This window comes from Anolis sagrei, chromosome 6, assembly GCF_037176765.1.
Source record: "Anolis sagrei isolate rAnoSag1 chromosome 6, rAnoSag1.mat, whole genome shotgun sequence".
In the NCBI taxonomy this organism is placed as follows: Eukaryota; Metazoa; Chordata; class Lepidosauria; order Squamata; family Dactyloidae; genus Anolis; species Anolis sagrei.
The window spans coordinates 28,406,600-28,421,786 of record NC_090026.1 but is presented as its reverse complement, the minus strand read 5'-3'; the positions used below and the strand labels follow the sequence as shown (position 1 = coordinate 28,421,786).

The window sequence follows — 15,187 nt, the reverse complement described above, 5'->3', positions numbered from 1 at the left end:
GTGGACATTGCTGACCAATTGATAAACAGAGGCAGATGGACCTCTAAGAGGGCAGTTTGTAATTCCTTGGCCCAAATCCTGGGTAAAAGACAACAGGACATAAGACTAGAAGCCATAGTGTGGTTATGGAGGGACTACCAATCATCCGACCGTTCCTCCCGTCTTCAAATAACACCAGAAGACAATTCATGGCTCGGAGAGCTTATGGCAAAGCGCTCTGTCTTAAAGAAATGGGGCATTACCATTAGGAGGGTAGTTGTGGACCCCCAGATACGCCCCTTATTTGTCTCCGGGGTTCCTTCTCGCCATACACCATCAGGTCCCCGTGTGAATTCCACAATTAGCGCCCCGGTTAGGGCCTCCCCCTCCCCCCCCTCCTGGTTCATACCATTTTGAGACCCCATCTGCCCCGGTCGCCCCCGCTCAACCAGCCACACTCCTTCGCTCGAGAACACTCCCCTTATTCAGCCCACTCAGCTCCCTTGATGTTTCATTATCTACCTCATCATCAGAAACATCCTTACCTAACGCCCAAGGGAGATTATTCCCCAGCCCGACTTCTTCCTCTGAGAGCTGACTAGTCATAGATCCTGCCCATGTAGGGGGGGGGAGGGCTCCAGAGGAAGGGGGTGCCATCCAAGTCGTGTGGGGGAGGAGAATAGCGGGTCACCAACATCCCAGGGAGAAGCGCAACAGAGTTCTTGCGACCCTGGAGAAGGTAGGTAGTGGTAGGCTCCATGGCAGCCCCCTTGGCCTTAAGGTCCTGCTGATTAATGCCAGATCCGTTAATGGTAAGACCGCGGCCATCCAGGACTTGATCACGGATGAGAGGGCGGATCTGGCATGCATCACCGAGACCTGGCTGGATGAGCTGGGGGGAGTAAATCTCACCCAGTTGTGTCCACCTGGTTTCGGAGTGCATCAGCAGGCCAGACAAGGGGGGCGGGGAGGAGGGGTCGCAGTGGTCTTCCGGCAATCCATCGCCGTGACCAGATGCGTTGTCCCGCAAGCTTCTGGGTTTGAATGTGTCCACTTGAAGGTGGGGAGCCGTGACAGTGTGGGGTTCCTGTTGGTGTATCGCCCACCCCGAGATCCAGCAGCTTCCCTGTCTGAGTTAGCGGAGGTGGTCTCTAATTCGGCCTTGCTCTTTAACATCCACACCGAGACTTTAACATCCACGCCGAGACCACTTTATCTGGCGCAGCTCAGGACTTTATGGCCACCATGACGGCCATAGGACTGTCACAGATAATATCCGGCCCCACGCATCAAGCTGGGCACACTCTCGACCTTGTCTTTGTGGCGGACGACGAATTGATCAGAGTGGAAGATCAAAACATCCTTCCAGTGTCATGGTCTGACCATCATCTGATCACATTTAGACTTACTGCGACCCTAAACCTCCGCAGGGGTGGAGGACAAATTAAGATGGTCCGCCCTAGGAGACTGATGGATCCGGATGGATTCCTGAGGAATCTTAGGGTTCTTCCTGCCTTGGAGCCTGGCGATTCTATCGACGCCTTGGTAACTCTCTATAACGGGGAGATGGCCAGGGCGTTAGATGTGATCGCACCCGAACGCCCCATCTCGTTGCGTCGTGACAGGCCATCTCCTTGGTTCACCGAGGAGCTGGCTGTGATGAATCACACGAGAAGGGGGCTAGAGCGCAAATGGAGGAAATCTCGAGATGTATCTGATCGAACACGGGCTAGAGCCTCTCTTAAGGCATACTCCGTGGCCATACGGGCGGCCAGGAAGTCATTCACGACCGCTCGTATAGCATCTGCAGCAAATAGATCATCGGAGCTGTTTCGGGTCGTGGGAGAACTCCTCCACCCACCTGCGGTGGAGGAGGTCCCTGACGACCCCGCAGCTCGGTGTCGCGATTTCGCACACCATTTTGCAGATAAAGTCTCCCAGATACGCCTCGAGCTCGACTCCAATTCCATCGCAGTGCCTGAAGAGGTGACGGAGGTACCTGCTTGTCCAATTTTGTGGGATTCTTTTAGGCTTGTTCTTCCTGAAACCGTAGAGGAGGTTCTTGGGGCTGTGAGGGCGACCACCTCACCTCTAGACCCATGCCCATCTTGGCTCATTAAATCAGCCAGGGAGGGGTTGGTTGACTGGTTTGTATTGATTATCAATGCATCGTTGGAGCAAGGGATTTTTCCATCTGGTTTGAAACAGGCAGTGGTTCGTCCACTCCTCAAAAAAGCTTCCCTTGACTCCACGGTGCTGAATAACTACAGACCAGTCTCCAACCTCCCTTTCCTGGGTAAGGTGCTGGAGCGGGTGGTCGCCTCGCAGCTCCAGGGCTTCCTAGACGATACCAACTACCTAGATCAGGCACAGTCTGGTTTCAGGCCTGGTCATGGCACCGAGACAGCCTTGGTCGCCTTGGTGGATGACCTCCGCAGAGAGCTGGACAGGGGGAGTGTGACCCTGTTGGTTCTCCTGGACATCTCAGCGGCTTTCGATACCATCGATCATGGTATCCTTCTGGGTCGTCTCTCTGGGATGGGCCTTGGGGGCACGGTTCTGTCGTGGCTCCGGTCCTTCCTGGAGGGACGCACCCAGATGGTGAAGCTGGGAGACGCCTGCTCGGACCCCTGGCCTTTGACCTGTGGGGTCCCGCAAGGATCTATCTTGTCGCCCATGCTCTTCAACATCTACATGAAACCGCTGGGAGAGGTCATCCGGAGTTTTGGAGTTGGGTGCCATCTCTATGCGGATGACACACAACTCTACTACTCCTTTCCACCTAATTCCAAGGAGGCTTCTCGGGTGCTGGACGAGTGCCTGGCCGCTGTGTCGATCTGGATGAGGAAGAACAAGCTGAAGATCAATCCCGACAAGACAGAGGTCCTCCTGGTCGATCGTAAACCGGATCGGGGTATAGGGTGGCAACCTGTGTTGGACGGGGTTACACTCCCCCTGAAGCCACAGGTCCGCAGTTTGGGTGTCCTCCTGGATTCTTCGCTTACACTTGAGGCCCAGGTGTCGGCGGTATCCGGGAGGGCCTTTGCACAACTGAGACTTGTGCGCCAGCTGCGACCGTACCTCGTGAAGGCAGATCTGGCTGGGGTGGTCCACGCCTTGGTCACCTCTAGAATGGACTACTGCAATGCGCTCTACGTGGGGCTGCCCTTGAAGACGGCTCGGAAACTACAATTGGTCCAGCGGGCAGCAGCCAGGATGCTAACTGGAGCTCATTATCAAGAGAGGTCAACCCTCTTGTTCAAGGAGCTCCACTGGCTGCCATTTATTTTCCGAGCCCAATTCAAGGTGCAGGTGCTCACCTACAAAGCCCTGAACGGTTTGGGACCACCCTACCTGCGTGACCGCATTTCCATTTACGAACCCACACGCTCGCTCCGGTCATCTGGGGAGGCCCTGCTCGTTATCCCACCTACGTCGCAAGCGCGCTTGGTGGGGACGCGGGACAGGGCCTTCTCTGTGGCGGCCCCCCGACTTTGGAATGCCCTTCCAAAAGAGCTTCGTCAGGCCCCTACTCTGGCAGTTTTCAGAAGGAACCTAAAAACTTGGCTGTTCCGATGTGCCTTCGCAGATTAGGAATCCCCATCCCAAGTCCTAGATGCACTTTAGCACAACTAATGTTGCTGCACACCGCACTTTAATCCTACGTTCCTCCTGCCATCTCAGCACTTTTAACCCTGTACCCCATTGCGCTGGCCGAACCAGTTTTAATAGTGTCTTGATGTATTGTCATTGTGGTTATTTTGCTTAATTGTTTGATTTGCTTTGTTTATTGCTGTGTTATGTTTTCTATTGTATTGTGTTTTGTGGCTTCGGCCCGTGTAAGCCGCATCGAGTCCTTCGGGAGATGCTAGCGGGGTACAAATAAAGTTAATAAATAATAATAAATAATATTGGGAAGTACTTTAAGTGAAATTTCCATCAGGATAGAATAGGATGGTATGGGAGAATGAAAAAACAGATATTTCTTTATTTCAATATATCATGGCACAATAGTTAAAGCTGCCATTCAGTTACACAGCAAATTCATAATAAGGCAGGTTTGCATCCACCGTGCCTTGTAGCTGGTGGATTCAGAACAATTGAAAGGAAGCACTGCTTCACACAACGCATAGTTAAACTATGGAATTTAATGCCAAATGATGCAGAAATGGCTACAGACTTGATTTTTTTTTAGAGTGTCATTAGACAAATTAATGGAGGAAGGACTATTAGTGCCTGTTAGTCTTCCAGTGGCAGAGATACTATGTCTTTACATAACACTACCTGAAGAGCAGAAGATGGAGAATGTGGTTGCATCGATAATCTGTTGGTAGATTTCCCATTGGCAACTGGTTGACCAAAGTGAAACTAGAAAACTTTGGGCTGATCTGAGAGGAATTGTCTTGCTTTATTCCAGTCGTGAGAGCTTTATTATTTATATCTTTCTTGTTCCTTTCCCTTCTTCTTTTTCCAGGGAACTCATTAGGTAGCCAACGGGCAGACAGTATGTCAGTGCGAACGTACTCCTGTTAATGCCAAGACAATGGAGGTTAGTGTACACTCACAGGGTTTCCCAGAATTGTAATGTATAATCTTTTACCACCGTTTCAACAAAAACAGGCAAGTTAGAAACTCTTTCAGGAATGTGTTGTTGAAGGCTTTCATGGCCGGAATCACTGGGTTGCTGTGAGTTTAGCAGGCTGTATGGCCATGTTCCAGAAGCATTCTCTCCTGAAGTTTTGCCCACATCTATGGCAGACATCCTCAGAGGTTTCGGGAATGGTGTGGACAATGCTCTCATCATCATTACATTTTGGAGAAGTGTTTAGAATGACTGTCTCTATTACAGTCAAATAAATGTATACCAACAATAGATAATTCCCAATTCTATATAACAATTTCAATGTGTGAATTGGGTATGGGGAAGGATTTTAGGAGAAGAATTATCATACAGGATGGTTAACCCTTCCCTTCATCTCTCCTTCTCTACCACCTTAACATTACAGCTATAGATAAGGTTGGTGCTCATATTGGTCTGGATCCATGCATCAATCAACCTATGGTTGACAGATGAGCCCAAAGTCCTTTGAATGGCATTCATCCATCTGGGTAGATGTTCAGCCTGATCTTGGAGCTATGGGGGGGGGGGGATATATTTTTATGCCCCCAGCTGGGCAACATCACTAAACACCATACCCCCAGTTCTCTGTGCGGGGGACCCCCATATGTTTCTTATACCTGAAAGACACTGGTTTCCTGATCCTGGAATTATGACCCATGCTAACTGCCCTAACAAAGTTGTGACAAATAGATTAACATATGCATAACATAACACAAATATAAGGAGAAAGGGAGAGCCAAAGGTAAGAACAAACTCCCTAGGAGCCTGGCCTGCCACTTCTTAAATATTTGACAACCAAACTGGAGTGAAAATGTTCACAATAATAATAATAATAATAATTATTATTATTATTATTATTATTATTATTATTATTATTATTATCTCGCCACCACCTCCCTGAACTGACTCGAGGTGGCTTACAAAGGCAATCCAGGGTGCACATATAATATACAACAGGTAAAAACAATAAATAAGTATAAAACAAGTCACATAAAATTATAACAACAACCCCCTTTCATTGGATGGTCCTCTTTTATTCATTTGGATGGCCAAAACCAGCTAGCCAATGAATTCAGACCCTAGTTTGAATCCATTGATTGGTACTTTCTACCAAGCAATAACAACAACAACAACAACAACATTATTCTTGTATCCCACCACCATCTCCCTGAAAGGACTCAGGCCAGCTTACACATGATACTAGGTGCCTGAAAACAGAACATAAAATGAAAACAATTTAAAAATACAATTAACTGCAACATATGGACATATAAAACATTAACTAACACTCAATTAAAAACAGCACTCATCAACCGATGGCAGTAAGCTACTATAAGCGTGGCCAGGCAGTAAACATTCGAACTGGGAATGGGATAAGTCAAAGCTGTAGCCATAGGAAGAGGGCATGGGAAAAAGTGCAAGGCTGCATAATAAATTTTGTAGATAACTAGGGAATACGCATTCTCAAAAGCTTGCTTAAATAGCCAGGTCTTCAAGTTCTTACAAGGCATGAAGACACCAGGCTCTGGGTGGGACTGGGAAGGGAGCAGCTCTTCAGAGCCTACTTTGCTGCATTCCCAACATGCCTTGCAACTGCAGCCACTCGGTAAACTGGACCTCAAGTTCCTGGAACAGGAGTGATACTAGTTAAGGGAAAATAATAGCTTCTTGGAGGTAAGTGGTGAGAGTGGTTGGAAAATTAAAAACCAAACCATCACTAAGCATGGTTTGGAACAAGTAGGAACCCAACTTGTTCAAGCAGATACTCAGATACATGGGTCTTGAGTGCGCAACATGCTTTTCTATTTCTTCTCTCTTTCTCTCAACAGGCGCTGTCCTGAGTAAGTCGGGCCACCCTGCCTTGGACAGGAGGGCTCCCCACAGCCGTTGCTGCTGCTGCTGCCTCTCTTTCCTCATCATGTGCTCCAATCTGGGCTGTGGAGAGGAGCCGCCGCTGCTGCCGCTGCTGCTACCACCACTGCTGCTGCTGTTGCAGAGAAGGAATAAGGAGTCCATGGGGATGCTAAAGAGAGAGAGAGAGAGAGAGAGAGAGAGAGAAGAAAGAGCTCCTTCCAACCTTCCTCCTCCTAGCAGTGGTGGCTTGAAGTCACTGAGGAACTCAAGAGACTCAAGCTAAGGAGGAAGGCATCCTTGCCAAGTCTCCTGGGGAAATGGGGCCTTCAATTCTGGTGTCTATGTATCGTCATTGTTCCGGGCAGGGGCATAAGAATGTGAATGAAGCTATACACCCACCCACATACCTTACCCTTCACCCCACCCCACCACAGCCTCTTCTTTCCACCTCTTCTCTCTATCCTTCCTGGGCCTGAGGGTTGGGTGAGAGGAGGTGGGCATCCTTCCTCCCCTTCCTGTTGCCACGGACTAACTGGCTCATCTGTCTTGACAACCTGTTTCCTTTCTTGCCCTCCTATGAGTACCAATTCTTCTATTGGCTGCTCTTCTCCTTTTTTTTGTTGCATTGCTGCTACAAAGGTGTACTCGGTTTCACCTTCCAATTTCCAGAAGAGGATTAAGGTCTTAAAGCCCAGTTTTCTCTTCCTCCGTCTCTCTCTCTCTCTCTTTCTCTCTCTCTCTCTTCCTGCCCCCTTCCAGTGCCTCTTCTTCTCAAAAGAACATGGGGGGAGGGAGGGAAGCACTTGGAGAGGGTCAGGTTTTCCTCCTTCTCCTCCGAAATTCCCAACCCACAATAGGGAACGAGAAGAGCAATGCTGAATCAAGAGCCATGCCCAGCCCTGGCAGTGACTTTCCCCTTGGAGCCGAACTCCAGAGACTTGGGGAAGCACTGTTTACGCAGCTGCTGCCTTTACTCAGAAGCAGCTGCATTTTGGCACAAATAAGGAATCCTTTTTTTAAAAAAGCCCGCCTCCGTCGTCTTCTCTCCACCCACCATCCATTTCAGGCTCCCTTTTTTTCTCCAAGGAGAAGATCTTGGGATGATGACATGAGAAGGTGGCCGGAGAGAGGGGAAGGCCCAGGGGGAGAATCTCCCGACCTCGGCGTCCTGATGGTGAAGCTACTCCAGTGAACAAAAAGACAAATCCGGTTCCGTGATAGGACAAACACGTATCCTGGTGGAGTGTGAAATCTCTAACTTATTTATTTTTCTCTCCCACTTAAGCAGGGAGCAGGGGATGGGGATTTCAGGTCTGAGATGCTCAAACTGGAAGGGGAAGATCTCGACCTGGAGCGGGCAATAGACTTTTACAATATGGCACACACAGACCCCCTCCTCTCCCTCTAAGACTACTGTAATATAAGAGTTGTATTTTCTGTGTATATCTGTGCTGTGGAATCTCGTGTAAATTGAATTTCTTTTTCGACCGCTGTTACCAGTTCTCTGTTAATTTAATAATGTGTCCTGTTTCTCCCCCACCCCCGCCCCCCTCTCCCCTGCACGCCCATATTTTTCATTTGATGTTTATATTTTCTGCCTTCTTTTTATTTTTTATTTTAATGTATTTTTCTTCCTGGGGAGGGTGTGCGGGGGTGAGGGGCAAACCAAAGGGGGTTGTTTTGCATGAAAGTGGGGAGGGAGGGAGGAAAAAAATCAATCTTGATGAAAAACAAAATACTTTCTATCAGGGAGATTGTGAGGGGCAAGTGGGAAGCCGAGTCCGTCGGAAGGAAAAGCTCCCGGTTGTCTCGGCTCCCGTTTGCCTCAAGGTGAGGGAAAGGGATGGGTAAAAGCGGAGTGAGTGATAGGAAATGTTGGGGGTTCAAAAGAAAAGAAAAAAAGAAAAAAGTTTGAAAACATTTTCTAGAATCTCCAGACTTTTGTTTGATTCAACATCAAGTACGGAACGAAATGAAATCTATGTGTTGTCGAAGGCTTTCATGGCCGGAATCACTGGGTTGCTGGGAGTCTTCCAGGCTGTATGGCCATGTTCCAGAAACATTCCCTCCTGAAGTTTCACCCACATCTTTGGCAAGCATCCTCAGAGGTTGTGAAGTTTGTTGGAAGTTAGGCAAGTAGGCTTTATATGTGGAATGTATTGTTGAAGGCTTCCATGGCTGGAATCACTGGGTTGTTGTAGGTTTTTCGGGCTATATGGCCATGTTCTAGAAGCATTTCATTCATTTTCATGATTTCCTTTCTGTTGTAATTATCCACATGCTTGTGGATTTCAATGGCTTCTCTGTGTAATCTGACATGGTAGTTGTTAGAGTTGTCCTTCATTTCTGTGTTCTCAAATAATATGCTGTGTCCAGGTTGGTTCATCAGGTGCTCTGCTATGGCTGACTTCTCAGGTTGAATTAGTCTGCAGTGCCTTTCATGATCATGATTCGTGTTTGGGCAATGCTGCATTTGGTGGTCCCTATGTAGACTTGTCCACAGCTGCATGGTATACGGTAGACTCCTGCAGAAGTGAGAGGATCCCTCTTGTCCTTTGCTGAACGTAGCATTTGTTGGATTTTCTTAGTGGGACTGTAGATCGTTTACATATGGACTACCAAACACAGCGCACAAACACGAGTCAATGAACATGAAAGGCACTGCAGACTAATTCAACCAGAGAAGTCAGCAATAGCAGAGCACCTGATGAACCAAGCTGGACACAGCATATTATTTGAGAACACAGAAATGTTGGGCCACTCTAACAGCCACCATATCCGACTACACAGAAAATCCACAAGTATGTGAACAATTTCAACAGAAAGGAGGAAAACATGAAAATGAACGAAATCTGGCTACCAGTATTTCAGATATATATAAATTTCACTTGCCTAGTTTCGTACAGTCCTCACGACCTCTGAGATGTGGCAGAATGTCAGGAGAGAATGCTTCTGGAACATGGCCATACAGCCCAGAAAACTCACAGCAAGCCAAAAATGAAATCTAGCCTGACATTTCTCTCCCAATGAGACAAAACCCCTGTTTAGCTTTCTCTAACCATTACAGTTTCTTCTGAAATATTGTGGTATTGAGGTCTTAAATAAACTGAAATGCCAAGGAAGGTCGGCTCCTACTAGGATATACTGCAGACATCCCTCATTTTTGCACATCACCACTGTTGTGTCAGTCTTTCGATTTCACCAGTATAATCACGATATTGGTCCAGTACTGCCAATGTGAACACTGCTTTAAGTTCCTCAGAAAGTGTGACTTGCACTGGGAAAAAAGCAACCCACACTGAAGTTTTGTAGCTGTAATTGCTTCACTTCTTATTATTTCCCATTTGTTTCTAAGGGTATTTCAAGATGATACTTGCACACGATTCACAAAGCAGCCAGAAAATAGTGTCTTTTGCTCACAGCCATTCTGCTGTGCTGCAGTGTCTTCAATCTCTATTTTTCCTTCTTTACACAACAGGGAGTAAAAAAATATATGACACAGCTGCACAGTGACTTTTGTTTGGTGGTGCTAGAGTCCATCTTCCTGAATATCTGCCATGTAAATAAGTTATTTTTTTTTAATTTAAACTATTTACATTCCACCCTTCTCACCCCGAAGTGGACTCAAGGCGGATCACAGAACATACATATGCGGCAAACATTCGGTACCATTTTATACAAAACTAGACAGACAATTATACATAGATAAGAAGTATATATATTGGCTTTCGTTATCTTTCAGCATCCTGGAAGGTGTTGTGCTCGGTTCCGGCCAGGGGTGTGTACTGTCGCTCCATCTCCCTGCTGAAGAGTTAGTTGGTAACTTCCTTCCTTCTTTTGGACTGAATCACTGGGTGCTTCAGAATATCTCCCCTGCTTTTTTATGAGCAGTACCTATTTATCCAATCACTTTTTTTAACCACTAGGGAGCTCACCCTGACCCAGCTTCTAACTGGCGGCCAGTATAAACAGACACCACTATATGGGAGGATTCATTCAGTTCTGTGGAAAGAACCATACACAGAGGTCCCATCTACATGGCCATATATTCTAATTTCTGAATCTAAATTATCTGGTTTTAAGTTGATTGTATGGCACTGTAGACTCAAATAATCCAGTTCACAGCAGATAATCTGGATTCAGAAACTGGATTATATGGCAGTGTAGATCCAGCTTGAATTGATCTAGCAGAGGTCATTCCCTTGTGTTTCCAGAAGGTCATTTACATTTGTTTTCCCTTTATCTATCTATCTATCTATCTATCTATCTATCTATCTATCTATCTATCTATTTATTTATTTAAGCACAGCATATATATGGCAAACATGCAATGCCGGGACACAAATTCTAATATCTATATAAATAAAAATTGGGATTAACTCAAAAATCACTGGGCGAATTGACACAAAATTTGGGCACAATACACCTAACAGTCCAAAGAGAGTCCATCACACCCCTAAACACACACACACGTGTGCGCACACACACACAAAACCCCAGCGGAATAGATTTCAAAACCAAAAAATACACCACATATACATATATACATACACTCATATACATACACACATTCATACATTCATACACACACACGTATATATGCACAAACACATAAATATATACATACACACATACATATACATACACTCATATATACATATACACATGCAGACATACATACACACATATATACACAATATGCATGTACACATATATATATATACACACACATATATATGCAAACACACACATATACACAATATGCATGTACACACATATATACACACACATATATACACCCATATATATGCAAACAAACATATATATACAAATATATAGACACAAAAAACATATACACAGAATGGGCCACAGCAATGCGTGCTGCTTTCCTATTGCGGTATTATTGATGATTTGCATTTAAGAAGAGTCAATAATTTTCCTGGCTTTTCTCCATTCCATCTCAGGAAGAAAAATTATGGCTATCCAATATTGTGCCTTGCTTGAGGAATGGTATATGCTCCATCTGGAAATGAATTTATCCCAGGCATGGGCAAACTTGGGCCCTCCAGGTGTTTTGGGCTTCAACTCCCACAATTCCTAACACGCTCAGGCTCTTTCCTTTTCCCTCTCAGCTGCTTTAGTGTCTTGAGGGGGAAAGGAAGGGACCTGAGGCTGTTAGGAATTGTGGGAGTTGAGTCCAAAACATCTGTAGGGGCCAAAGTTTGCCCATACCTGATTTAGCCTAAATCTGACTGCAAATCCCAACTAGAGATGAGCAATTGTATCAAGCAGTTGATATTGCACGCAATTGGTTTTAAGACATTCAGTTGGATTCTCACACAAGTTTAGAGAAAGCTCATTGATAGCACGGAATTTAGTTGTGACTAACCAGAGCCAGCCCTACCTTTTGACCTGGGGCACATCTACACTGCAGAACTAATCCAATGTGACACTACTTTAAGTGGTATGGCTCAATGCTATGGAGATGTGGGTGTTATAGTTTTGTAAGGGACCAGCACTATTGGGCAGAGAAGGCTAAATACCTTGTAAAATCACGTCCCATGATTTCCTAGTATCACAAGTCCCATGATTTCCTAGTGGTATCAAACAGCATTAATTCTACAGTGTAGATCAGGCATGGGCAAACTTTGGCCCTCCAGGTGTTTTGGACTTCAACTCCCACAATTTCTAACAGCCTTCTGGCTGTTAGGAATTGTGGGAGTTGAAGTCCAAAACACCTGGAGGACCAAAGTTTGCCCATGCCTTGTGTGTAGATGAAACCAGAGTGTAGCCATCACTTCAGGTGGCAGATAATGAATGACACAGAATGTCACAGAGTTGTTTGAGGACAGGGGTGTATATAACCGTGCCACTAATCTGCCTGGTGCCTCTTAAATGAGCTGGCCTTAGGCAGAATGAAAGGTGTTGATCCATTGCAAATGCTTAAGAAAGATTCAACTGCTGCTCCTTTAGATGTCATTAAATTCCAAAGTCAGGATCATCCATGCCATAGTATTACCAGTGTCTACATTTCTGAAAGTCGGACATTGAAGAACCTTTACAGGAGGAAGATCAACTCATTTGAAATGTGCTGGAGCAGAGTCCTGCAAATATCGTGGCCAAAGGCAAATAAATATGTCTGACCTAGAGGAAATTAAATCTGTTTTTATAATTCTAACTACATAGATATCTATAAGTACAATGTAAATATACAAATGTCCTGTTGCTATAAACTTCAGCAAAAGTATCAGTTCAATTAATTCGTATAGTATTCCCAAGACTTTGATCTCATCTTGAACTCACATGGGACTATTTTGGATATATTAAAGTTTGTCCACACGATTTTTGGAAGATCTGACTAATTATTTGGAAATCATGAATATTATATTGTCAAAGGCTTTCATGGACAGAATCACTGGGTTGTTGTGGGTTTTTTCAGGCTATATTGCCATGGTCTAGAGGCATTCTCTCCTGATGTTTCACCTGCATCTATGGCAAACATCCTCAGTCTGGCTACCAGTATTAAAAAAAAACTCTAACATTACAAAAGCACAACAACGGAAAGGAAACAAACAAGGACATCTAATCACCTCTCAACAAAAGTTTGCTCCAGGCACTGTCAGGCCATTATATGCTAGTCAAGGTGGTCAGTTGAAACATTCACACCTAGCTCCAGCAGACAAGAGTCCTTTGTCCCACCCTGGTCATTCCACAGATATATAAACCCTTTTTCCTAGTTCCAACAGACCTCACTACCTCTGAGGACACTTGCCATAGATGCTGGCAAAATGTCAGGAGAGAATGCCTCTAGACCATGGCAATATAGCCCGAAAAAAATCTACAACAACCCATGAATATTATGTTTGTTACACCATTGTAAATAGTCCTATAGCATTTGTTTCCTATGCTTGTGTACTATATGAATTAATTGAGTATTCTCATGATTAATTGAATTGATACTTTTGCTGAAGTTTATAGCAACAGGACATCTGTGTATTTACATTGAATTTTCATAATATCAAGACTATGCTTCACCTCAGTCTTTTGGGACATTTCTGTGACCATCTTAAATTCCACTGGTTTCAGTGGAGCTGCATCTACACTGCCACATAAAATCCAGATAATCTAGTTTATCTGCTTTGATAATCTGGATTATATGGCAGTGTAGTCCCAGCCTGGGTGGTATAATTAAACCTGGATTGAACCTATCCTTTTTGGCTGGGTGTGGTTAGGTCCAGCAATAATTGTTACTCTTCTGCTTGAACCATTTTTCTTTGTTTCCTTCAAGTAGTAAACTGCTGTCAAGTCTTCCAGCACTCACGTATTGTCAAAACAATGCCTGACCCTATAATTAGGAAAAGTAAAATGGTGGCCTCAGGCGACAGATGCGGACAGGCAACAACAAAGTGTTAGAAAAGTGAGCTGTGGGCCATAATTTGACCCGCATTTCTTGAACAGGTCTGAGGGCTTCGAATATGGTGGAGATGGCTGTCCTATTGCCAGTGCTGAAGAAAGTTTCAATTGTCGGTCCAGTTCGCTTTCATTCATGGTGCAAGAGGAGTGGCCATATTGTCCTTCAGCTCAGATGGCGGAGTACTGTGGACCATATCTAACTAACCTTTGGCTGGTTAACCATAAGTAGATAAATAGTATGAACACACATTTATCCAAATTATACCGTAAGAAGAAGAGTCCATATCAAATGTAAAAGGAAACCACCTCTTGTGACATATTGGGTTGTTGTTGTTTATTCGTTCAGTTGCTTCTGAATCTTTATGACCTCATGGACCAGCCCACGCCAGAGCTCCCTGTTGGCCATGGCCACCCCCAGCTCCTTCAGAGTCAAGCCAGTCACTTCAAGGATACCATCCATCCATCTTGCTTTTGGTCAGCCCCTATTCCTAATTCCTTCCATTTCCCCCAGCATCATTATCTTCTCTAAGCTTTCCTGTCTTCTCATGATGTGTCCAAAATACTTCATCTTGGCCTCTAATATCCTTCCCTCTAACGAGCAGCATGGCTTTAATTCCTAAAGTATGGACTGCTTGGATCTACTTGCAGTCCAAGGCACTCTCAGAACTTTCCTCCGGCACCACAATTCAAAGACATTTTGGGTAGAGACAAAATAATGGGGCACGTCTTCGGAAAGGAAGAAACTGAGTATGTGCAAGAGAAATATTTAAACAAGGTGGGTTTCTAAAGTCTAGAAAAATACACTCACAACAGAGCTTGAAAACATTAGTATTTGTGCCAATATATTCAACATTTTGTTTTTTAAAAGAAGCTCATCTTTAATAAAGTACCTAGAGAAATGTACTATTGAGCCCAATAAAACAATTATTGGTGTCTTGGTTTTTAGGCCTGTTCCTTGGGTTATTTGAGGTGCTGATTCAGAAAATTGCATTGGATAGACCACGTCAATTCTGGTTTTTTTGATGTGGTTAACATGATTTCCTACAGGCAAGCAGATGGCAACTGGTAGATGGCAGATGTTCTGTATCTCAAAAGTTAGAGCTGGTAGGAGGAAAGTGGTGTCATTTTTGGAATCAGCAGATCAAATATACCCAGAAACAGGTCTACCATTGAGACACCAAAGTGTGTATTGGCCAGTAAACAATGAATTAGTCATTCTTCCACATTTATTGGCTTTGGGGCACAGGACCCCTGTAAAAGTGGAAAATCTGTTTCTGTGATTACGACACAAAATTAGGATCACTACGATTTAATTATTAA

General features: G+C 44.9%; 1 protein-coding gene across 6 annotated transcripts in view; it reads left to right on the top strand.

The window, feature by feature from the left end:
• The window catches only part of PPFIA3 (PTPRF interacting protein alpha 3), a 105,494-nt gene extending 97,120 nt beyond the window's left edge, over positions 1-8,374 (top strand). For all 6 annotated transcript variants that reach the window (XM_060780727.2, XM_060780724.2, XM_060780725.2 and 3 more), the window contains 2 exons: positions 4,454-4,528; positions 6,430-8,374. In XM_060780727.2, the coding sequence (XP_060636710.1) occupies positions 4,454-4,512 (59 nt within the window). In that variant the 3' untranslated portion in view covers positions 4,513-4,528; positions 6,430-8,374. The remainder of the gene's footprint in view (positions 1-4,453; positions 4,529-6,429) is intronic.
• The last annotated feature ends 6,813 nt before the right edge of the window (positions 8,375-15,187 follow it).